The 26071-nt window shown below is 39.5% G+C and overlaps 2 protein-coding genes and 1 long non-coding RNA gene across 3 annotated transcripts; 2 read left to right on the top strand and 1 right to left on the bottom strand.

Annotated features, from left to right (window-relative positions):
• Window positions 1–3766: 3766 nt before the first annotated feature.
• On the bottom strand, window positions 3767–5531 carry LOC144525854 (uncharacterized). The gene is made up of 3 exons (XM_078262918.1): window positions 5394–5531; window positions 5199–5300; window positions 3767–3924 (listed from the first exon to the last, which is right to left on the bottom strand). The coding sequence occupies exons 1-3, from the start codon at window positions 5467–5469 to the stop codon at window positions 3767–3769; spliced, it is 336 nt and encodes a 111-aa protein (XP_078119044.1). The 5' UTR covers window positions 5470–5531.
• Window positions 5532–8024: 2493 nt separating this feature from the next.
• Window positions 8025–9030, top strand: LOC144525833 (uncharacterized). The gene is made up of 3 exons (XR_013502711.1): window positions 8025–8161; window positions 8321–8430; window positions 8606–9030. It is a non-coding gene; the product is annotated as an uncharacterized LOC144525833 (long non-coding RNA).
• Window positions 9031–14141: 5111 nt separating this feature from the next.
• LOC144525575 (CD209 antigen-like protein C) lies at window positions 14142–25446 on the top strand. The gene is made up of 6 exons (XM_078262532.1): window positions 14142–14271; window positions 14357–14458; window positions 16181–16294; window positions 17900–18042; window positions 19976–20085; window positions 22570–25446. The coding sequence occupies exons 1-6, from the start codon at window positions 14202–14204 to the stop codon at window positions 22727–22729; spliced, it is 699 nt and encodes a 232-aa protein (XP_078118658.1). The 5' UTR covers window positions 14142–14201; the 3' UTR covers window positions 22730–25446.
• The last annotated feature ends 625 nt before the right edge of the window (window positions 25447–26071 follow it).

The raw sequence follows: 26071 nt of genomic DNA, 5'->3' as shown, positions 1-26071 counted from the left end.
AGACAATCTCTCTTTCTATTGCACTGTCATGCTGTTAGGCTTCTTATTACACCTCTTTACAGGATCAGTAGATCTCCAATAGCGTTATTGCTCATTGGGTCAGTAAGTTGATGTCTCTCTATTTAAAATTATGAATTTGATTGACACAATGTACTTGAGTTTAGCTTCACAAGATTCACACCAGAGGCAGTATCAAAGTCAGAGGAAACCCACAATTCATCCTGTTGGATGAATAGCTAATATATACTAAGCTGTATCAATTTTTTTCCCCACCTCTAGTTGTCTGTATCACATTTTGTGCCAGTCCATCTACAGTTGTCTTAATGTGTCTTCCAGTCTTAAAGGTCCCATGGCATGAAGGTTTTTTAACATTAATATGCGTTCCCCCAGCCTGCCTATGGTCACCCTGTGGCTAGAAATGGCGATAGGTGTAAACCGAGCCCTGGGTATCCTGCTCTGCCTTTGAGAAAATGAAAGCTCAGATGGGCCGATCTGGAATCTCCTCCTTATGACGTCATAAGGAGGAAGGTTACCTCCCCTTTCTCTGCTTTGCCCACCCAGAGAATTTGGCCTGCCCATGAGAAAGAGAGAGACATCATGGCTTGAAAACAAGCGAAGCATGGCAGTTGTTAAAGGCCATACCGCCACCCTCCACCTTGCCCCCCCTCTCTCCTCCTCAATAGCATTTAAAGCTACAGACACAGAAATGGCACATCCTAAGGAAAGCTCATTGTGGGACTGGCTCTAGTGGCTGTAATTCTGCACCAAGGCTGAATTTCGGGAAAGAGACTTCAGATACAGTATTAGGGGACCACTAAGGCCTATATAAAAGAGACTTCAGATACAGTATTAGGGGACCACTAAGGTCTATATAAAAGAGACTTCAGATACAGTATTAGGGGACCACTAAGGCCTATATAAAAGAGACTTCAGATACAGTATTAGGGGGACCACTAAGGCCTATATAAAAGAGACTTCAGATACAGTATTAGGGGACCACTAAGGCCTATATAAAAGAGACTTCAGATACAGTATTAGGGGGACCACTAAGGTCTATATAAAAGAGACTTCAGATACAGTATTAGGGGACCACTAAGGTCTATATAAAAGAGACTTCAGATACAGTATTAGGGGGACCACTAAGGCCTATATAAAAGAGACTTCAGATACAGTATTAGGGGACCACTAAGGCCTATATAAAAGAGACTTCAGATACAGTATTAGGGGGACCACTAAGGCCTATATAAAAGAGACTTCAGATACAGTATTAGGGGACCACTAAGGCCTATATAAAAGAGACTTCAGATACAGTATTAGGGGACCACTAAGGCCTATATAAAAGCATCCAAAAAGCAGCATGTCGTAGGACCTTTAAATTGTCTTAGGTTGTCTTGTCTAACTAAGAGCAAATTAGCATTTCCCAAAATGACCTTGCTAGTTGCTGAAAAAAATATACGTATAGCAACTAAGGCTGCACGATACAAGGAAAATATGCGATATGCAATAACGTTGCATATAGCAATATCAATATCAATATTTCTTGCGATAACAGAATTAAAGTGTACTCAGTTCTGCATTTCTGCTGCTTTCAGCAGTATTTCAGTATTCTGCTGAAATACAACAAATTGTTTGTTGGACTTAAGACAAATGAAAGGAAATCATTTCCAACATTTTTTTATTGAACAATTTGAACATTGAATTAAATATAAAAGGCACCGCTAAAAAAAGATTGACAGTTTCTTTTTAAAGTGTTATGTCCTACTGATATTGTCTTTCAACTAACACAAAAGACCTCTGAGTGTATACACATCACGATATGTCACAGCCTTTCGCGATGTGTAAATTGCACTAGTTGATATTGCGATGACGATAAAAAAAACAATATATTGTGCATCCCTAATAGCAACAGCCAACCAGAAAGCACCGTTTTCTCTGACCAAGGTAAGATCCCCCTGAGGTGGGACACTTTATTTCTTGCTGGATTTTCTCAACACACAGCAAGATGAAGAGGTGTTTGAAATGTTTAATCTAACTTAGAATTTCTCTTAGGGCCTCTCCTAGAGGTCCTTGTAGTTCCCTACTCATTGATTCACTCCTGTTGTAGTCTGCAACACATTCTGAATCAAAATAACTTTAGTACTCACAGTATGTACTGTACAGTGGTGTGAAAAAGTGTTTGCCCCCTTCCTCATTTCCTGTTCCTTTGCATGTTTGTCACACTTAAGTGTTTCGAACATCAAACCAATTTAAACAATAGTCAAGGACAACACAAGTAAACACAAAATGCAATTTGTAAATGAAGGTGTTAATTATTAAAGGTGAAAAAAAATCCAAACCATCATGGCCCTGTGTGAAAAAGTGATTGCCCCCCTAAACCTAATAACTGGTTGGGCCACCCTTAGCAGCAACAACTGCAACCAAGCGTTTGCGATAACGTGCAATGAGGCTTTTACAGCGTCCCTGGAGGAATTTTGGCCCACTCATCTTTGCAGAATTGTCCTAATTCAGTTACATTAGAGGGTTTTCGAGCATGAACGGCCTTTTTAAGGTCATACCACAACATCTCAATAGGATTCAGGTCAGGACTTTGGCTAGGCCACTCCAAAGTCTTCATTTAGTTTTTCTTCAGCCATTCGGTGGTGGACTTGCTGGTGTGTTTAGGATCATTGTCCTGCTGCAGAACCCAAGTTCGTTTCAGCTTGAGTACACGAACAGATGGTCGGACATTCTCCTTCAGGATCTCTTGGTAGACAGCAGAATTCATAGTTCCTTTTATCACGGCAAGTCTTCCAGGTCCTGAAGCAGCAAAACAGCCCCCAGACCATCACACTACCACCACCATATTTTACAGTTGGTATAATGTTCTTTTATGAAATGCAGTGTTCCTTCTACGCCAGATATACTTGGACACACACCTTCCAAAGAGTTCCACTTTTGTCTCATCGGTCCACAGAATGTTGTCCCAAAAGTCTTGGGGATCATCAAGATGTGTTCTGGAGAAATTGAGACAAGCTTTGATGTTCTTTTGCTCAGCAGTGGTTTTCTCCTTGGAACTCTGCCATGCAGGCCATTTTTTGCCCAGTCTTTTCCTGATGGTGGAGGCATGAACGCTGACCTTAACTGAGGCAAGTGAGGCCTGCAGTTCTTTGGACGTTGTTGTGGGGTCTTTGTGACCTCTTGATGAGTCGTCGCTGCGCTCTTGGGGTAATTTTGGGCGGCCGGCCACTCCTGGGAAGGTTCACCACTGTTCCATGTCTTCGCCATTTGTGGATAATGGCTCTCACTGTGGTTCGCTGATTCCCAAAGCTTTGGAAATGGCTTTATAACCCTTTCCAGACTGATAGATCTCAATTACTTTCTTTCTCAATTGTTCCTGAATTTCTTTGGGTCTCGGCATGATGTGTAGCTTTTAAGGATCTTCTGGTGGACCTTACTGTGTCAAGCAGCTCCTATTTAAGTGATGCCTTGATTGTGAACAGGTGTGGCAATAATCAGGCCTGGGTGTGGCTAGAGAAATTGAACTCAGGTGTGGACAACCACAGTTATAGTATGTTTTAACAAGGGGGGCAATCACTTTTTCACACAGGGCCATGATGGTTTGGATTTTTTTTCTCCTTTAATAATAAACACCTTCATTTACAAATTGCATTTTGTGTTTACTTGTGTTGTCCTTGACTTTTGTTTAAATTGGTTTGATGTTCCGAAACACTTAAGTGTGACAAACATGCAAAGGAACAGGAAATGAGGAAGGGGGCAAACACTTTTTTCACACCACTGTAAATACCAGACACAAGCACTCACTTTGTTGAAGCCTGTCCAACTCTTTAGCCATTTCAGTGAGGCTGGAGTTCAGCCGGTCTCTCTCTTCAGTCAGGGAAGAAGACTTGTCATCACTGGCCTGGAGACGCTCAGCCAGGTTGGCAGCTGATCCATGTAATGAGACATGGTCGGAAATAACCAGGAGACATTTCTTAGAAACACAAAACACCTTCTGCATTCATGTCATGTCTAATTTATTTCACAAGACTACATTTCCTTTTTTTTGCCCCATGACAGTGAAAGATAATCATACTAACCAACCTATGACATGTCAAAGGGTGTAGTGAACTCTGCAGCAGAGTATTTTCTACTGCAGTTTTATCTCTAACATAAATCAGTCAGTCAGGTGTACAGACACAACATGTCACTGCTGCTTGTGTCAAAAAAGATAAATAAGTTGATGCTGGAATTTAAATATGAAATGATTGTTTTGTTGATTTCGCTGTTTCATTTAGATTTCTTTTCTGTGTATGAGAATGATGAAATGAAATGAGAAAATCAACACAAGACAGTGAATCAAACAGATCAGAAATAGATCCTGGATTTCAAGTAAAAATAAAGTAACACACATATCCAGGCAAAGCGTCTACATATTTAGGAGTAGAACAGTGCTAATGATGATAATTGTTAGTTATGCTATACTTTATGTGGGTTTTTTTTTACCGTTAATTGTTGGTTTCTTTGGCCTGATTATGTCGTTTTAGTTTGGTTTTGGTTTTCCTGTAGATTTTAGTTTTATTCAGTTTCAGGTTGGTTTTGGTTTGTGTTTACTAACCCTGATGTGGATTGGTTGTGGCTCCCACCGTTGCGATCGATGTGCTAATTGTTGATGATTTACTCCACCTGTGCAGTATTGGTTGTATAATTACACCCACCTGTGTGTGGAGTATTGTTTGTAATTGCCTGTGCACACGTTGAGGAAGGGCGCTGCCCGAAACGTCGTCCTTGTCTATCAAATTGGAGTGCTGTTCTATAGTAGCTTTATGTATACATAATAAAAAGTATTTTTTAAGGTTATGAAATGATTTGTAAACTTTTAAGAAATCTTTTGTAAACTGTCGATGAACATTATTTGGACTGCTATTATAATGCTATTATTTGCAACTGATGAATATAATACCTTGTTAATGGTTAATACATACTTTGTAAAGCATCTATAAACAATAGTTAGATAGCTATTATCAGTACACAAATAAAGTCATCTCTTTTGTAAAAAGATTTAATGGGGCCAAATTAATTTACTTGATGCTTTATAAACCACTAATGAATTATTAACTAAATGTAACAAGCATCAGTTGCAACTTTATAATAGCCATTCAAATGATGTTTGGTGATGGTTACAACAATTACTTTAACATCTGAATGGGATTTAGACTCACAGTGGACACCGAGGCCGATGAGCCCAGCCAGCAGGAAAACACTCAGCAGCCCCAGACAGAGAACAACAGCTCCATGAAATCTCCTCTCTGAGCTCCTGGGACCTAAACACAGAGAAGACCATTTAATCATACAGCAGTAATCAAATAATATACATATCAGTGTGTCAGCCTCTCTGTCTGACTGAACATTCTTACCTGTCTGATTTGTCGAAGGTCTTGGGTTAACAGACTTGTTCACTTCATTTTCAACATTGGCATAGATTACCTCCATCGCTCATAAGGAGGTTGACTATTTCCTGAAGGTTCAGCACTGCAGGACGGACTGCACTACATGTAAACTATGAAACGCCTGTTGGTTATAAGTTCTTCTTTTTCCCCTAAAGAGGAAGTCACATAGTCATGTATCAGATATAATGAAATCAAACAAACACATACAGTGGTGTGAAAAAGTGTTTGCCCCTCTTCCTCATTTCCTGTTCCTTTGCATGTTTGTCACACTTAAGTGTTTCGGAACATCAAACCAATTTAAACAAAAGTCAAGGACAACACAAGTAAACACAAAATGCAATTTGTAAATGAAGGTGTTTATTATTAAAGGAGAAAAAAAATCCAAACCATCATGGCCCTGTGTGAAAAAGTGATTGCCCCCCTTGTTAAAACATACTATAACTGTGGTTGTCCACACCTGAGTTCAATTTCTCTAGCCACACCCAGGCCTGATTATTGCCACACCTGTTCACAATCAAGGCATCACTTAAATAGGAGCTGCTTGACACAGTAAGGTCCACCAGAAGATCCTTAAAAGCTACACATCATGCCGAGACCCAAAGAAATTCAGGAACAATTGAGAAAGAAAGTAATTGAGATCTATCAGTCTGGAAAGGGTTATAAAGCCATTTCCAAAGCTTTGGGAATCCAGCGAACCACAGTGAGAGCCATTATCCACAAATGGCGAAGACATGGAACAGTGGTGAACCTTCCCAGGAGTGGCCGGCCGCCCAAAATTACCCCAAGAGCGCAGCGACGACTCATCCAAGAGGTCACAAAAGACCCCACAACAACGTCCAAAGAACTGCAGGCCTCACTTGCCTCAGTTAAGGTCAGCGTTCATGCCTCCACCATCAGGAAAAGACTGGGCAAAAATGGCCTGCATGGCAGAGTTCCAAGGAGAAAACCACTGCTGAGCCAAAAGAACATCAAAGCTTGTCTCAATTTCTCCAGAACACATCTTGATGATCCCCAAGACTTTTGGGACAACATTCTGTGGACCGATGAGACAAAAGTGGAACTCTTTGGAAGGTGTGTGTCCAAGTATATCTGGCGTAGAAGGAACACTGCATTTCATAAAAAGAACATTATACCAACTGTAAAATATGGTGGTGGTAGTGTGATGGTCTGGGGGCTGTTTTGCTGCTTCAGGACCTGGAAGACTTGCCGTGATAAAAGGAACTATGAATTCTGCTGTCTACCAAGAGATCCTGAAGGAGAATGTCCGACCATCTGTTCGTGTACTCAAGCTGAAACGAACTTGGGTTCTGCAGCAGGACAATGATCCTAAACACACCAGCAAGTCCACCACCGAATGGCTGAAGAAAAACTAAATGAAGACTTTGGAGTGGCCTAGCCAAAGTCCTGACCTGAATCCTATTGAGATGTTGTGGTATGACCTTAAAAAGGCCGTTCATGCTCGAAAACCCTCTAATGTAACTGAATTAGGACAATTCTGCAAAGATGAGTGGGCCAAAATTCCTCCAGGACGCTGTAAAAGCCTCATTGCACGTTATCGCAAACGCTTGGTTGCAGTTGTTGCTGCTAAGGGTGGCCCAACCAGTTATTAGGTTTAGAGGGCAATCACTTTTTCACACAGGGCCATGATGGTTTGGATTTTTTTTCACCTTTAATAATTAACACCTTCATTTACAAATTGCATTTTGTGTTTACTTGTGTTGTCCTTGACTATTGTTTAAATTGGTTTGATGTTCGAAACACTTAAGTGTGACAAACATGCAAAGGAACAGGAAATGAGGAAGGGGGCAAACACTTTTTCACACCACTGTAGATTTACTTGCTGTAACATTTTTACTCAGTCACCGTGCATTGTGATGAGATTTGTGATTTTGGTAGGGCTGCTTGATTTGAGGAAAATAGGCTCACACCCTTTGACATGTCATAGGTTGGTTAGTATGATTATCTTTCACTATCATGGGGCAAAAAAAGGATATCACGTTTTGTGAAATAAATTAGACATGACATGAATGCAGAAGGTGTTTTGTGTTTCTGAGAAATGTCTCCTGGTTATTTCCGACCATGTCTCATTACGTGGATCAGCTGCCAGCCTGACTGAGTGTCTCCAGGCCAGTGAGAACAAGCTGTCCTCCGTGTCTGAAGAGTAACATTTTTATTCAGTCACCCTGCATTGTGATGAGATCTTCTTAGTATCTTCTTTATTATTTAGTAGGCAATTTCAGTCCAAAATTTGAAATTGTATGAATCAAACCTAAATTTATGAAAACAATACATGATTATAGACCCACGTCGCTACATTGCTACATTGTATTCTCCTAGGTGACAATTCTCTGTTTTCTGTGCTTGATTGCGCAAGAGTCGCAATGTATAAGATGATCATTAGTAGAAAATACATATATAGATAGATAATCTATATAATCAATTTGGTCCAAAACCAGTCAAGTCTCAAACCATCTCATAAGGTTAAATTAACCAAATGAGCACCATCATTAAAAAAGTTGACATCTACAGAATGACATAACACATTGACATGGGTCTTGTTGATCTGTAATGTATCTTGTTTGTATCTTACAGATAAAACGTGTCCAGCAGGATGGAAGATGTTCAGTTCTTCCTGTCATCTCCTCTCTGCTGAGTCTGGTTCCTGGGAGAAAGGCAGACAAGACTGCAGAGAGAGAGGAGCAGATCTGATGGTGATAGACAGCTCTGAAGAGCAGGTACAGTCCATGATAGCATACAGGATTTACTTATTTTTTTCTAGCTAATATGTAATAATGATGATTAGGTTAAAGTTAAGTTTTGTGTGGAGATAAATACTTGTAAACTGCACACATATTGTGGTTAAAACGAAAATGTGATGTGTATTTCTTTTACAGACGTTTCTCTCTAAATTCATCAAAAAAGATACTTGGTATTGGTTTGGTTTGACTGACAAAGCTGAGGAGGGGAGCTGGACATGGATAGATGGAACTCCACTGACTCTGAAGTAAGGCTTCACTTTAATTTAAGATATACATTAACTTATATAATTACCTCAAAGCGGAATTTTGCTGCAGACACTTGATGCCCCAGTCATCAACCTGGAGAGCATTATGTGACACAGGAACTGTGTTCATGTCAGAGATTTGCAGTATCATGATTCTCTTTAATTAATTTGTTAGGAACTGGAGGAAAGAGCAGCCTGATAATGGCAATGGAGATCCACGGTGGGGCGAAGAGGACTGTGCACATGTTGGACCTACAACCACTGAGTGGAATGACCTGTCATGTGAACATGTTATGTACTGGATCTGTGAGAAAAAACCTTAACATAGGTGTATGTTTTGAGATCATACATTTGATAATGCTTTTACAGTGTAAGCTATGATCTCCATGTTGATGAGATGATGGGCATGTGTGCTTGTGTGTCCATAACAGGGTATCAGTGAACACAAAACACTGGGACTAATATGTATGTAGAAAATGCCTGATTAATTTTTATATAATATAAGCTGCAATGTAACCAATTCCTCTTCAGTCCAGTGTGTCTCACCCGGGCGTAAATGGGGATTGTTGTTTGCAATCAATAAATAATCCTTTAAAATCAGAGACTGGTGTGCATGAGGCTCTATAGTAAGAGTGATATTCATCATACAAAGAGTTTGCATATTTGTTTTACTTCCTTTAAAAAAATTTAAAGCAGTAACATTTACTCAGAGTGTGTTTTAACTGACCTAATTACTTTTACTTGAATACAATATTCCGGTAATGTTTCCACCTGTAAAAATACAAATCTCATGTCTTCATCACAGGCCACAGCAACCCTAGTCTTGCATTGCCATGGTTCAACATAAATTGCTCTTACTAGTGTATCGCTGTGTGTATTTTGACCATAGCGAATCCCCGCCAATAGGTCTGTCCCAAAACATCCCAGTGTAAGAGTAAATGCCATAAACCTATTCTTTGTGAATCTTTACAATCATTTCCAGAAATAACCAAGCAGGCCTGCAATGTTGCACAATCCAAATTTTCTTTAAAACCATTTTCAGCATGTAACGTTAGCTTGGTAGCTCGGAGAATCCGGTTGCTGTTCCTCGAAGTGATCGGAGTTCAGAGTGTAAACTCAAAGAACGTAGAAGGTGAGGGACATCCGGCGGAACTTCTAGCCGCTCCTTAACTATCCGGTAAATGAACCGTCGTCAGTCCAGACTGCAGCAACCCTAACCCTAACCATTTACAATGTAACAAACTTGCACATTATACTGAATATGTGCTATGATGACTATGATGTTTGACCCTGAAATAAAGTTGACTTAAGCTGTTTCCTCCAACTATTTCTCCCACATTTGGCCTTTTAATTTAGAGGACGTGCTGGATAAAGACATTTACTTTTACATTTACTAATTTGGATTAGTCAGTCCTTCTCCGGGAACCATCACCTTATCGTGGTGGAGAGGTTTGTGTGTCCCTATGAACCTGAGGGCTGTGTTGTCTGGAGCTTTGTGCTCCTGGTAGGGTCTCCCAAGGCAAAGTGGTCTCAGGTGAGGGGCCAGACAAAGAATGGTTCAAAAATCCTATGAAAAATCGAGGAAGGGATGAAGTGACCCTGCCCGGAGGAAGCCCGGGGCCCCCGTCTGGAGCCAGGCCCAGATGGAGGGCTCGTCAGCGAGCGTCTGGTGGCCGGGTTTGCCACGGAGCCCGGTCGGGCACAGCCCGAAAAAGCTACGTGGCGGACATCCCTCCATCCCATGGGCCCACCACCTGTGGGAGGAACCGCTGGGGTCGGGTGCGCTGCCACATGGGTGGCAGTGAAGGTCAGGGGCCTCGACGGACCAGACCCGGGCAGCAGAGGCTGGCTCTGGGGGACGTGGAATGTCACCTCTCTGTGGATGAAGGAGCCGGAACTTGTGCGGGAGGTGGAGCGCTACCGGTTAGATCTGGTGGGGCTTACCTCTACGCACAGTCTTGGTTCTGGAACCATACTCCTGGATAGGGGTTGGACTCTTTTCTTCTCCGGAGTTGCCCAGGGTGTGAGGCGCCGGGGCGGGTGTGGGGATACTCACAAGCCCCTCGGCTGAGCGCCGCTACTGTTGAGTTTAACCCGGTGGACGAGAGGGTCGCCTCCCTACGCCTGCGGGTTGTGGGGGGGAAAACTCTGACTGTTGTTTGTGCATATGCACCAAACAAGAGTTCAGAGTATTCGGCCTTCTTGGAGACCTTGAGTGGAGTCCTGCATGGGGCTCCAGTCGGGGACTCCATAGTTCTGCTGGGGGACTTCAACGCGCACGTGGGTAATGATGGAGACACATGGAGAGCCGTGATTGGGAGGAACGGCCTCCCTGATCTAAACCAGAGTGGTTGTTTGTTGTTGGACTTCTGTGCTAGTCATGGATTGTCTATAACGAACACCATGTTCGAACATAGGGATGCTCATAAGTGTACTTGGTACCAGAGCACCCTAGGCCAAAGGGTCAATGATCGATTTTATAATCGTTTCATCTGATCTGAGGCCATATGTTTTGAACACTCGGGTGAAGAGAGGGGCGGAGCTGTCAACCGATCACCATCTGGTGGTGAGTTGGGTCAGGGGGTGGGGAAGACTCTGGACAGACCTGGTAAGCCCAAGCGGGTAGTGCGGGTAAATTGGGAACGTCTGGAGGAGGCCCCTGTCCGACAGACTTTCAACTCACACCTCCGGCGGAGCTTTTCGTGCATCCCTGTGGAGGCTGGGGGCATTGAACCCGAGTGGACAATGTTCAAAGTTTCCATTGCTGAAGCTGCGGTGAGGAGCTGTGGTCTTAGGGTCTTAGATGCCTCAAGGGGCGGTAACCCACGAACACCGTGGTGGACACCGGTGGTCAGGGAAGCCGTCCGACTGAAGAAGGAGTCTTTCCGGGATATGTTATCCCAGACGACTCCGGAGGCAGTTGCAAGGTACCGAAGGGCCCGAAGGGCTGCAGCCTCTGCCGTGAAAGAGGCAAAGCAGCGTGTGTGGGAGAAGTTCGGAGAAGACATGGAGAAGGACTTTCGGTCGGCACCAAGGTACTTCTGGAAAACAGTTCGCCACCTCAGGAGGGGGAAGCGGGGAACCATCCAAGCTGTGTACAGTAAGGATGGGACGCTGTTGACCTCAACTGAGGAGGTAATAGGGCGGTGGAAGGAGCACTTTGAGGAACTCCTAAATCCGACTAATACGCCCTCTAAAGGCTGGGTCATGACCGAAAGAACAAGATCCAGGGTACAAGCGGCCGAAATGGGTTTCCTCAGGAGGGTAGCTGGCGTCTCCCTTAGAGATAGGGTGAGAAGCTCAGTTATCCGTGAGGAGCTCGGAGTAGAGCCGCTGCTCCTTTGCGTCGAAAGAAGCCAGTTGAGGTGGTTCGGGCATCTGGTAAGGATGCCCCCTGGGCGCCTCCCTAGGGAGGTGTTCCAGGCACGTCCAGCTGGGAGGAGGCCTCGGGGGAGACCCAGGACTAGGTGGAGGGATTATATCTCTAACCTGGCCTGGGAACGCCTCGGGATCCCCCAGTTGGAGTTGGTTAATGTGGCCCGGGAAAGGGAAGTTTGGGGTCCCCTGCTGGAGCTGCTACCCCCGCGACCCGACCCCGGATAAGCGGATGAAGATGGATGGATGGATTATTCAGTCACCAATGCACCTAACTATTACAAGTCTTTTCTCAAATTTCCCTTTAATGACATTACAGTCATTCACACAGTCTTACCGTTTTTTTCGATTGCTAGACAACAGTGGGAACAACTGGAGTAACGTGCAAAACTCTAACTACAACTCTAACTACAGTCTGCACAGCAGCAGTTCATGTAAGGCAAGGCAAATTTATTTATAGAGCACTTTCTCATACACAGAGGTCATTCAAAGTGCTTTACAGACAGAAACAACAAAAATATACAGTTGAGATACTTGAAAAGACAGACACATTTTATAAAGGCATAACATAGTTTAAAAACAAATAAAGTAATTAAAAAGACCATCAAACGAGACTAATTAAAAGCTCTGGAGAAGAGAACGGTCTTTAACTTAGATTTTAAAAAAAATGGTTATAGTTGGTGCTTTCCTTAGATCCAGCAGAAGCTGATTCCAGCAGTGGGCAACATAATGGCTGAAGGCCGTTTCACCACTCTTGGAAAGAACTCCACCACCACCAACTGAACAGTACCTGCTGATCTGAGAGACCTACCAGGCTCATAGTCAATAAACATGTCGGCAATATATTTAGGGCCTAGAGACCATTGAAAGACTTAAAGGCAATAAGTAGGGCCTTGAAATCGATTCTGAATTTAACCGGAAGCCAGTGCAGGGATTTGAGAATTGGGGTAATGTGCTCTCTCCTCTTGGTGTTTGTGAGTATTCTCCTAGCAGCATTTTGGATGAGTTGCAACTGTTTTATGGTCTTCTTAGGAGCATTAGTAAGACGCGCATTGTAGTAGTCTACCCTACAAGAAATAAAAGCGAGAATGATCTTTTCTAGATCATGTTTGGACACAAAGTTTCTCGCTATGTTTTTGAGATGCCAGAAAGATAACTTGGTTACCGCTTTAATGTGATGTCCAAAATTTAGGTCTTCATCAATTATTACGCCAAGGTTCTTGACTTGAGTCAAGGTAAGTACTAAGTACCAGTCTATCTTCATTTAGTTGGAAGAAATTTTGTTGCATCCACTTTTTTACTTTCTCCAGACAAAGACATCTGTCTATAGGAGCATAGTCATTTGGTGAGAGTGCAAGATAATCGTCTGCATAGCTATGATAAGAGATCTTAGGGTGTTGCAGAGTATGACAAAGAGGAAGCGTATGCAAATTGAACAGAAGGGTCCCAAGAACAAATAAAAAAGGAAAGATGATAATTTCACTCTTTTCTTATAGAAAATATTGATTAGTGTAAAGTCACTTAAATTGTACAAACTGTAAAGATGAAAAGTTTATATTTTCTATATTGGTGTTTGATGCTAGTGCTTTTACTCTCAGTGTGTTCTGAGTGACAGTGTGTGTTATTTCAGTGAGGATTGTATATACTGTAGTGTTTCGCTGCACTGAGCCTGTTTTGAGACGTTTGAAGTGTTGCTTGGAATGAGTTTTGCAAGAGATGTGAACTGTTTAGTTCAGGTGACTGTTGGTAATGCAGACTGTAGTTAGAGTTTTGCACATGTGGCTTCAGTTGTGACCAGTGTCATTCAGCAATCGAAAAAAACTGTAAATTGTCTTAATTTGTCTCGTCTAATTAAGAGCAAATTAGCATTTCCCAAAATAACCTTGCTAGTTGCTTAAACAATATACATGTATAGCAACCACCAACCAAAAAGCTCCTTGCAGTTTTCTGTGACCAAGGTAAGATCCCCCTAGAAGTTTTCAACACAGAGCAAGATGCAGAGGTGTTTGAAATGTTTACTCTGTCTTAGAAATACTTGAATACTAAATTAAATTTGAGAATATCAAATATCAAATGACAAGTAACACTTGATTTTCATTTCTCGTAGGGCCTCTCCTAAGGGTCCTGGTAGTTCCCTGCTCTTTGATCTACTCCTGTTGAAGTCTGCAACTCATTCTGAATCCCAGTTGAAAATAACTTTAGTACTCATAGTGTGTACTGTATGTGACCATCATTACACAGATGTAGAACTTTATTAGTTAGTTGTTATTATTATCACCTCTGAAACATGTGACTTCCTCCTTTTGCTGTGGGGGGGATTATAACCAACAGGAGTTTCATCAGTGCAGTCTGTGCTGCAGACCTGACCTAGGAAATACTTGACATCCTTGTGAGCAATGGAGGGACTCTATGCCAATTGTCATTTTGCCAAACGTGTTGTCCCGAGATCTACGACAAATCAGACGGGTAAGAATGTGAACATATGTATATATTATCATCTGTCAATATTACTGTTGTATGATTGGTTGTATTCCCTGGTCTCTCTGTTTAGGTCCCATGAGCTCAGAGAGGAGATTTCATGGAGCTGTTGTTCTCTGTCTGGGGCTGCTGAGTGTTTTCCTGCTGGTTGGGCTCATCGGCCTCGGTGTCCACTGTGAGTCTAAAATCACATTCAGAGATCAGAGTATGAATTTTAGGAGCATTATTTTGCTCATATTTTATTAAGATGTCTATTTTAGTTGTTTTTTTTATTTATGTTGGGTTGCACTGCCTTTATGCTGTAATTGTCTCCTTCATGTATTCTCATTTGGTTTTTAGCTCATTTTCATCTGTTTGTGTGTTTGTTTGAAATTAAAAAGCAGCTTTTTTAATTTAATTTATAAAAAGTTCAACACATATAAACACAACATTTTCATAGTTTGTGAATAGAGCATTTGACCCAGAAGGTATATGTGTATGAAGCTATGTAATTAGAGCTTAGGATAAAAACAGGCATCAAGAAAGATTTCATTTTTGGTGCTACATTACAGTTAGGGCTGTGCAATTAATCGAATTCTGATCGCAAAATAATGTAATCGAGGAAAGCTATTATTTTGCGCGTTTCGTTTTGCTCTTAAACTTTTATTTTGTCTCTTGTTCTAAATGACATGCGCACATTTGCCCCTACTGAAGGTCAAACTCCCTCAGCCAACATTTAAATGCATTTTTTATATTATTTATTTTAAGGGGAATTTAAAAGGTTCAACAGGAAAAGTATTAAGTCAATTCACAGTTCAAGGTGTTTTTACTGTTGATTAGTTTCATTGTTTTTTAAGTGCAATAAATGCAACGTCTTTCCAAAAGTCAATAATTAATCGTGTGAAATAATTGTGATTTCAATATTGACCAAAATAATTGTGATGATTATGATTTTTTTCCACAATTGAGCAGCCCTAATTCCAATCATAATGCTTCTGACTGCTACATATTACATAGGTGGGTTAGGTGTCAACATTAACTTAATTTCTGAGCCCTGTTCATTGGGCAGAGTTAGGAAAAAAATGTCACTTGTGTAAATACAGTAACTTTGTCTGTATGACATGGATGCAAAAAATATATTTTGTACTAGGGAAACATAACGGTCTCTTCGCAAGACTGGGTACAAGAGACATACAGAGACTTGCAGACATGGCGCATAACTGTATAATGAGGAAGTAACATACAATAGAAGAAGGTTCAGATAATTAATAAAACAATTTATTTTAATGAAACATAAATAGAGAAAACCTTGCAATGGAATCACACCAGCCATGATGCCAAATCGGGCCAGCGGCGTAAATTGAGGGGTGTGTGGCAATTCCCAACTTCCTACCCCTCTACTTCCAGCGTGCTTGCATGGACCACACCCATCTTTGAATTAGGCTTTAATTTTAATCTCAACTAAACACCTGTAAAGTCTTGTACAGTTTTGACGCTATTTGCAGAGCCAAATCTGGCAGAAATATAAACACCTGGCGAAGTACTCAAATCCTCTTCTGTGGTAGTTCCACAGCTGGTATAAAACCAGGATTGGATATGGGTAGTTCCCACTACAGTATGTGTCTCCAGGACCACATTTTGCCATGATGACACACACAAACACACACACACACACACACACACACACAGACTCATAAGGTAAAAACAATACCAGCATTATTGTCAGTAGGAGTTTCACAGTAGTGTAGTAGTAAATACAATCAAGCACTTCAGTCATTCTATAATGATAAAAAAAAAAAAACTGGTCGTCTTCAAAACCTCTATCATGCATGTACCTCATTGGATGCTGTCTAAAATGAATTTACATTTGGTTCTGAGATCCTGTAATAAACATGAATGTGTCTCTTATTTATTTTAGACTATGACACTGTACAACGCCTCCACGCCAGTGATTACAAGTTGTCTTCCCTGACTAAAGAGAGAGACCGGCTGAATGCCAACCTCACTGAAATGACTAAAGAGCTGAACAAGAGTAAGTGTGGGGCACAAACATTCTCATCTGCAGGAGCAGCCTGGTGAAAAAAAAACCTCATCATGGCATGTAGTCTAATCTGTAGTTTCCGTTCTGCAAAATGAATCTTCAAAGCTCAGATGTGTCACATGTTAAATGCATGGAACTTAATGCAGGAACTGGAGGCGTGTTCATAGTTTGACTGGTCTTACTTGCATCTAACTTACAGCTGGTTTCTGTTTAGTCTAAATGCAACACATTTCCCACCTATTTTGAATACTGAATGCTAACTTCCTGTTTATCAAGATCTGTTTGCAGAATTGCTTATTAATACAGGGATGAGATTTTAAAACTGCAAGCAAGGGTTTGCAGACAAACGTCTTTTTTTTAACACTGTGGTCATGAGACCATGAGAGTTATTTTTGTTTTTGTATTTGCATTAAAGTATACTTCCAAGACTCAAATGTGTTTTCATTTTGTAATCTTGATAATAAATATACATTTCTCATTAAACATAATGATTAGTTAGCTGAACAAAAGCAACATCACCATTTATTACATTTACTCAAGTACTGTACTTGAGTTCAAATTTAAACTTGTACTTTACTTGAGTAAAGGAAAAACTACATTTCAGATTGAAATATTGTACTTTTTACTCCACTAATATTGTCTGATAGCTTTAGTTACTTTTCAGATCCCCTTCCAGTCCAGGGAAAACCATGTATGTCCCAATGTGTTGATGTCAAATGTTTGTGATAAACTGGATGTGTTCCTTTATGTGTTGAGAAAAATTTCTCCTCCTTCTTAAGCTAAATAAAGTCTTTAAAAGGCTTCTGGATCAGCTGGAAAGAAGTGAAAGAGTGATAGATAGGTGGGAGATATACAGTCAGGTCCATAAATATTGGGACATCAACACAATTCTAATCTTTTTGGCTCTATACACCACCACAATGGAGTTGAAATGAAACGAACAAGATGTGCTTTTTAGTTTTTGCTATCTCTCTGATGGGTTTGTTTAGATTTTTCAGCCTAATGATGGCTTGCTTCACTGATAGTGACAGCTCTTTGGATCTCATATTGAGAGTTGACAGCAACAGATTCCAAATGTAAATAGCACACTTGAAATGAACTCTGGACCTTTTATCTGCTCCTTGTAAATGGGATAATGAGGGAATAACACACACCTGGCCATGGAACAGCTGAGCAGCCAATTGTCCCATTACTTTTGGTCCCTTAAAAAGTGGGAGGCACATATACAAACTGTTGTAATTCCTACACCGTTCACCTCATTTGGATGTGAATACCCTCAAATTAAAGCTGAAAGTCTGCAGTTAAAGCACATCTTGTTCGTTTCATTTCAACTCCATTGTGGTGGTGTATAGAGCCAAAAAGATTAGAATTGTGTCGATGTCCCAATATTTATGGACCTGACTGTATATATATATTAACATTTACTGTACTTGCAGCAAAGTTAAGCCATGAAGCTGCCGCTATTAGTAATAATTAGATATGTGCATGTCAAAATTGGAAACCAACTTTATGGATACCAAATATGCATGTTTTTAACCTCCTGTATCTTTGGCATTTACTCTTGTCTGATTTTTAAAGATTTATTGTTCCTTACAGATAAATCATGTCCTGCAGGATGGAGGATGTTCAGTTATGCCTGTTATCTCCTCTCTGCTGAGTCTGGTTCCTGGGAGGAAGGCAAAGATGACTGCAGAGAGAGAGGAGCACATCTGGTGGTGATAGAAAGCTTCGGAGAGCAGGTACTGTGTGGCAGGCAGTCCTAAAGAACAGATAGAGAGAGTGTGTGTGTGTGTGTGTGTGTGTGTGTGTGTGTGTGTGTGTGTGTGTGTGTGTGTGTGTGTGTGTGTGTCTGTGTGCTTGAGTGTATGCGTGCATGTGTGTGTGCCTGCGTGAGTGCGTGAATGTGTGTTTTCTAAAAAAAACACTTTTCTTTTCGTAGCCACACTTCTTCCTCTGTGAGCCGAAGCCAACATCAGTATGCTAAGATGCTTACAATGATAATGATAGCACGTTAGGGCTTAAACTAAAGATAATTTTCATTGTCCATTCATCTATCAATTGTCTTGTTTTATCCACAACTCATTGATATTTTGTTTATAGTCATAGAGAAGTGAAGAAAACTAGAAAATATTCACATTTAAGAAGCTGGAATCAGAGAATTTTGACCTTTTTTTCCATAAAAGATGACTCAAAACCGATTAATCGATTATTCAATTAGTTGACAACTAATCAACTCATCGTATAATCTTTGCAGCTCTATTACACGTTGACATATAACATCTATAATCTTTATTATGTTAGCATGCTAACAGCGGATTAGCACCGAGCACAAAGCTAATGGGAATGTTATTAGTTTTCCAGGTATTTGGTGATAAACCAAAGTATTTGACCAAATGAAATGTTGACCTGACAATGGCACAAAGTCAAGAGATCAAAGTCATCCACAGCAGGATGTCAACCTCATGGTGACCACAGGAAAGATCAGTGGATCAACAAAGTCAACAGGACATATCCTCTGGGCACCGTGCATGTCTAAACTAAATTTTGTGCCAATCCATGTTGTATACGTTTAGATATTTGACAAAATAAGTGAAAACTTTGACCTGCTGATGGCACTAGAGAAAGAGGATCATCACCAAAGATGTTAGAATGTATCCTCTAGGGCAGGGGTCTTCAACGTTTTTTACATTTTGTATAAAATGAAGTTGCATATTAAACTGGGCCTACGATAATGTGTAGGGCGGCCTAAAGCTCTTATACATACTTTTTTTGCATAGAATACTAAGCTATTAAAATAGCCTAAGAATTGTTGGCATGATTTTCTAAATCATGTTTTAATGTTAAACATACATGTGGCACAGTGAATCCTTAGGATTAACTGTATCTGTGGATGGCCTTTGTGACTACCTTACATATAGACCAGTAAGCAGTGAGGATTTATATTTGCTAATAATATGTTAGATTCATGTTAAGACGTTTTAATTCTAAGAAATTTTCAAAAATTAACAATAATTTGGAGGCCCCCCTGCATTGACTCTGAGGACCCCTAGGGGTCCCGGACCCCCTCTAGAAGATCCCTGCTCTAGGGACATTGAATATCTGTGGTGAATTTCACTGAAAACCATTGAATAGTTCTCGAGATATTCCATGCTGAGCTACAAATGTCAACCTCAGGGTGACGCTATAGAGGGGGAAAAAATCACAATAACCAGCCTTTACTAGAACTTACTTACTAGGGGCGCACGATTCAGAAATGTCACGGTTCGATTCAATATTGATTTTCAGGCTCAAGATTCGATTCAAAAACGATTCTCAATTAAAAAAAAACGATTCACAGTATGTAAATGTAGTTACTTTTCCCATGTGATTGCAGTACACATACAATTTTTTTTAATAAAAAAAATATGAATCGATTTTTGGAATTCTATGAATTGATTTTGAATCGGTAGAGCTTAAATCACGATTCGAATGTGAATTGATTTTTTTTCACATCCCTATTACTTACTATAGGGGGCACTGAACCTGTCACTGCCTAACAAATGGTCTACATTGCATTTTAATGAATGAATATTTTTTTATTTACATTCTTCACATTCAACATATTGAATGCAATATATTTGCTTGTATTATTAAAACAAAAATATGAAACTTTCTGTTATTTTTATTGAACAGATGTTCCTCTCTAACTTCACCAAAAATGAAACGTATGCTTGGATTGGTTTGACTGACAAAGCCAAGGAGGGAACCTGGGAATGGATTAATGAAGCTCCGCTGTCTTTAAGGTAAGGAAGAAATGTGCTTCACCTTGGTTAGATGGAGCCATATATATATATATATATATATATATATATATATATATATATATATATATATATATATATATATATATATACAGTATGATGTCATCCAACAACTCTACCACTTTGGTGAAATATCTTTTACCCAATAATACCAGCAGATGGTGCAATAATACCAGCAGATGGTGCAATGGTTCCTTTAATCAGTCTTCTATCTGCCATCTCCAGTCAGGAGGCAGTGATCTTGACTATTTCAGATAATATATAGCACATGCAATATATTTGGACTGGCTTTAGAGATGTCATAAAACAGAATGGCTGGCGTAAATATTGCATTTTCCCCCTGATTGACACCTATGGTAGAACTCCGGTCTTTTCCCTTTAGTAAAAGTAGCAATACAACAGTGTAGAAATACTCTGTTACAAGCATTCAAAATCTTACTTAAGTTAAAGTACAAGAGGTAGATTAGCCTCAAAATATACCTAAAGTACCAAAAGTAAATGTACTCATTCTGCAGAATAATGTATATTACAATATTGGATTATAATTATTGATGCCTAAATGTGTTTACATAACTTTGAATTACTTTGCTTTGTTGCTTAAGCTTTAATCATATAATATAAGATATAAGTTTATTTATATTTTGTATATCAATACAATGTATTGCAATGTAACTAAAGCTTTAAAAGAAATGTAGTGGAGTAAAAAGTACAATATTTTCCTCTGAGAGTTGGTGGAGAAATAGAAAGTTGCATTAAAAAAAATTATACTCAAGTGAAGTACAAGTACCTCAACAGTTTAGGTATAGAGAACTTGAGTAAATGTATTTAGTTACATTTCAACACTGACTGACACATTGTTAAAATACACAGCAGTTTCAAGACATCCCAGTAGATCAGTGTCACTAGTTTTGTGACATTTAAGACTCATTTACAAAACTTTGTATAATAAAATTAAAGAAAACCAACAGGATTTAGTTTATGTTACTTGTGTACAACTATTAAAACATCTAGAGAATGGATACCATGGAGAGGATGTACTTAAATGGTATGAAATCTCAACACAGAACATTTATTTGTTTGATTGGATTGATTTATGGCCACTCCAGGCAACAGCACAAGCTAAAAACACAACACTGACATTTTATCTCAGAAGGCTGGTAAGGAAAACATGTTAGCACACAGTTACCAATTTAAACCATAATACTTTGTACATGTATCCATAATTTAAACATCCAGCAGACACATAGCAACATTAGCATCATTCATTGGAATTGTGTTTGTTTAAATGAATTTAAGTGTAATTGAGCTAAATGCTCCACTGTGTTCACCAGCTAGACGCTAACTTTGTCTGCTGTTTGCTGCTGGGCAAACCATCACCAATAAATGGTAAATTGATTATTAATCAAACTTTAGTTAAGTTATGTTACTGTTAAAAAAGTGACGATAATTAATAATGTTTACTTATCATCAGTAACGGTATCATTTCTGTTATTAAGTATTTGTTAATGATTAACAAATGATTTGTAAAGCTTTACAAAATAATTTGAAAAAAAACGTCGATAAACATTATTTGGATGGCTATTGTAAATGTTCAGATGATGATTATACAGTAATATCTTGAAAATGGTTAAGAAATCAATGACTCATTATTATAAGCAGTAGTTGCAACATTAAATATCCATCCAAATAATGTTTATAAATTAGATAGTTCACAACAATTATTAACCACTGACAAAAGTAAAAATCATTTCATTGCTTGTTACTAAGTTTAATTAACTATCAGTTAACCACATATTAATGACGTTATTATAATAAAGTGTTACAGGTTTATGCCTGCCAAGGCTGGAAACAAAGCGGATGATAGCGGAGTTGGAGGCCAGAAACAATAAGCTTAAAGCTTTAGTGCGTAACTTTTTGATATTAATGAATGCATTACATTACATACACTACATTCAAGCCATTGCCAAATGAGTTGCTACAAAGCTAATTAAGACTATCAGCTCACCACATAACTCTCTCTGTATTTCTCAGTATGACTATGTTCAGAAGATTGTGTTGTCCGGCGACTTTCCCGCGCAGAAACTCGAGTGAAGATATTTACCTCTTCTGAAGAGTCCATCATGTTTTTTTAATCCTTGGCTACTAGCAACTGTATGGAGGAGGGGTGTGGGTGGTGCGTGATCACGGAAGGCTTGTATCATGTGGACGCGCCGACAGTTTTGTTGTCATTACTTAGAATTCCTCATGGGGACGACAGAAACTACGCACTATAGCTTTAATCATGTTGAAACACTCGCAGAGGGGAACTGCAGAGTTGGGTGGTCATTTTCCGTACACATCCCAGCAGCACGCTGGCACACACTGTTAAAGTCTTGGTAGCATTTCCTGATGAATAACATGATGAAAAGGCTGTGTTCATGTCAAACATTTACAATGTCATTATTGTCTCGTTTGTTTGCCTGTTAGGTACTGGCGGGAAGCTCAGCCTGATGATGGTGGTGGCTATAGCCATCTCAAACAAGAGGACTGTGCCCATATCATAATAACTGGAGGGGAGAATTATCAGAACTGGAATGATTTGTTTTGTAGTACCAGTCTGAGATGGATCTGTGAGAAAATGCTTTAGCATCGGTGCATAATCAGTTTTGAGTTTAAATGTTTTCAGATTGTTGGCTACAGACAAATCTACAATGTCCTTCACCTGCAAGTCATGGCTCAGTTGATAATAAGGAAAATCATTAATAATTATATCGTCAATCCACCTACAGTAATGATGGGTTCTTCTTCATGAATCTTCTTGCTCAGAGGTTTCATTGTCCCTGATCAATGTTGCTGTGTCTCTGCTCCTGCTTGAGAATTGTCCTGCTCAGAGTTCATTGTCCCTGATCCATGCTCCTGTGTCTCTGCGCCTGCATGTGACTCCTCTTGTCTCTCAGGTTTTAAGTAGAAATCTGAGGCTGAAATCGTTTGCCAGGCTTCCGCAACATTATTGACACTGTTGTTGCCCTCACCTGTATTGGGCTGCTCATGCATCCGAATAGCTTGAAGGTGAGGCTGACAGATTGCTTTAGCTCTTTCTTTTGCGATATCTTTTAGCTCATCTTGCAAATGCTCACTCACTTGCACTGCCAGGAGATCTTCATAAACCCCTTTGTAGTAAAGAGGGCAACACGCCTCGCTGTCACAATTGAACCTATTATTATTCCTTCTTCTATTTCTTCTACAACAGGCAAAAATGCTCCAACTGACAATAAGAGATGTGATTAAATACAAGCCAAATTCCTGGAAAAAAGAAAAAAAACACATATTTAATAGTTTGAGGAACACAAATCACAACATCATTGTGGTTTCAGACAGTTAAGCTTAACTTTTTTCAACACTTTTAACATTACAAGTTCTTTAAAAGCCAGTAAGCACATGAAGTTCTTGGCTGGAAACACATACAGTGTTCTGCATCATCTAAACATAATATATGAACAAATGTATTGTGAGTTTGAAAAAATACATTTTTATAAAGATATAAAATAATTCCATTTCCCAAATAGTTTTGGTTTATTACCATATTTGAGTGCTGTGTGTTGTTACTTACAAGTGAGTCAGATTTATAACGGGCTTTAATGAGGTTCTCCTCGTCACTCAGCTTTTTTTTGCAAGGAATTCCAGTCTGAGAGGCGTTTTGGTTTGTCTTTAGGCAAAAGTACCAATCTCCATCAAACAGAACAGTGGCTATCCATACACCAGTCAGAGTGACATAGCTGATAAACAACTTCACAATACAGTTGCAGATATGGTTGGAACAAAATCCATGCCATTGAAAAAAAATCTTCCTTCCATGGAAAGACTCAACGATGCTCACAACCCAAGTGAGGATCATAGGAGGGAACAGCATGTACACTACACCATGTCGATGTATATATAGAACTGTCCTGCATGAGCATACAAAATCCATGTTAAATATGTACTGCAGGATGTAGAAGAGGACTATCAGCAGCAGCGTACTCACAGCCTTAGTTATTATTTCAAAAAGTTTTTGAAGAAAATCATGACTAAAAGGCATGCTGGCTGAAATAGAATGGGTTAAGATATTGTGTTTTAAGGCTGCTCCAGTTGAATTCTCTTCTTTGTCTTACTCTCAGAATATCTTGTTCAAAGAGGTGATGCTCTCTCTTCCTCCAGCTGAGTGAAAAGGTGTCAACCAGATAAAAAACTTCAAAATGCTTTGCATTAAATGTCCCCTTCATATAAATACATATGGACAAACCGTGCCAGCCCGTCAGCACTTTCAGAATGATGGTACCATATGCTTTCACTTCTCAAAAAACTGAGGAGGATTTCCCCAGACATGGTTTATACATTCTACCATTTCAAGGGCCTCAAGTGTGGGAAATAAAAATGTGTGCATGCCGATGTTGCCTCGCTGCAATCTTATTGGCTGTTTGCCAACTAGTGTTGTCGTCATTGTCTTGTAGTTGGCAGACCATAGTATTTTTTTTAGAGAAGATAATAACGTCAACTGCTGTCACCATGAACAATGTGGATTATCTTTAACAGCACACATTTAAAAGTCTGTCTTTTTAAAGTAAAACTTGACATTAAACTCTTGGTGCCCACCAGCAGCCGGATATTGCTATAAACCAAACTGCTGGTTAAAATAATCCGATTTCACATTAAGTGGTTCTCTAACTAACGATTATTTTCATAGTCGATTAATCCGTTGATTATTTTCTCGATGAATCGATTAGTTGTTTGATCTATAAAATGTCAAATCATGGTGACAAATGTGGATCAGTGTTTCCCAAAGCCCAAGATGACGTCCTCAAATGTCTTGTTTTGTCCACAACTCAAAGATATTCAGTTTACTGTCCCAGAGGAGAGAATAAACTATAAAATATTCACATTTAAGAAGCTGGAATCAGAGAAATCTTACTTTTTTTTTTATAAAAAAAAAAATGACTCAAACTGATTAATCGATTATCAAAATAGTTGGCGATTAATTTAATAGTTGACAACTAATCGATTCATCTTTGCAGCTCTAGTTCTCTAAGAACAAAATGTCTAACTGCTAGCTTGTTGGTCATATTGGTTAATCAATCTGTGTTCTTCTAGCACTCTTATATAGGGTTAATATAAAGTGAGAATGTGTTTAAACCAAAAGAGGTAAGATCAGAAAGTGATTGATTCCTGATGAATGCCCGTAAAGCAGTTTATGAAGATGTAAAGCGATAAGTGCTACTAAATGTCACAATCCATTTCTTTATAGGGCAGGCAATGTTTTTATGGGAAATTAGCTTTGTGTGTTTGAAATAAGGAAACAGAAATAAATGGCACTTCTTATTTCTCCTGGTTGTATTGTATGTCATGTGTGTTTTATATATATTACAACATCTGTCACATACAGACATGGTTTCCAGAATTTTTAAGTGGTCAATCAATTGGGGGGTTACTTCCCTTCTCATGCTGACGGTGTTTGTCTTGTTCCCCTCCTGGTACATTAATACATATTTGTAGTCTAACCAGATAAACCCTGTTCAGCACTTTGATTCATATATAACATTGAAACTCTCTAGCTGATACATTTGTGTCTTTGTGCCCACATGACTTTTGATGATTTCAGTTTTGCTTACAAATATGAGATCATAGTCTACCCTTTTATTTTTATATTTTAGATATGTGTTTTTATTTCCCTTGTGCCGTTGGGTATATACTGTATGTGGTGAAACATTTACAGGAAAAAAAAGCTGGTTACCTTAGTTCAGAGTTTAAGTACCAAATGCTTGTTGTTTTTGCTGCCCCTGGTGCTTTTCTACCATGACATGTTAAAGTTTACTCCACCTTAAGTAAATTTAGGAGGAAATCCAGGGTACTTGTCATTCTTTTGCCATTACGTATACTGATTATCTTCACATTACTATATGCTATAGTCACATAAATAACCCAACCCATTTCATACCTGTACACATGCCAAATG

This window comes from Sander vitreus, chromosome 11 (genome assembly GCF_031162955.1).
Source record: "Sander vitreus isolate 19-12246 chromosome 11, sanVit1, whole genome shotgun sequence".
NCBI classification, from domain to species: domain Eukaryota; kingdom Metazoa; phylum Chordata; class Actinopteri; order Perciformes; family Percidae; genus Sander; species Sander vitreus.
The sequence above is the reverse complement of the archived record's forward strand: the minus strand, read 5'-3'. Positions and strand labels throughout refer to the sequence as shown.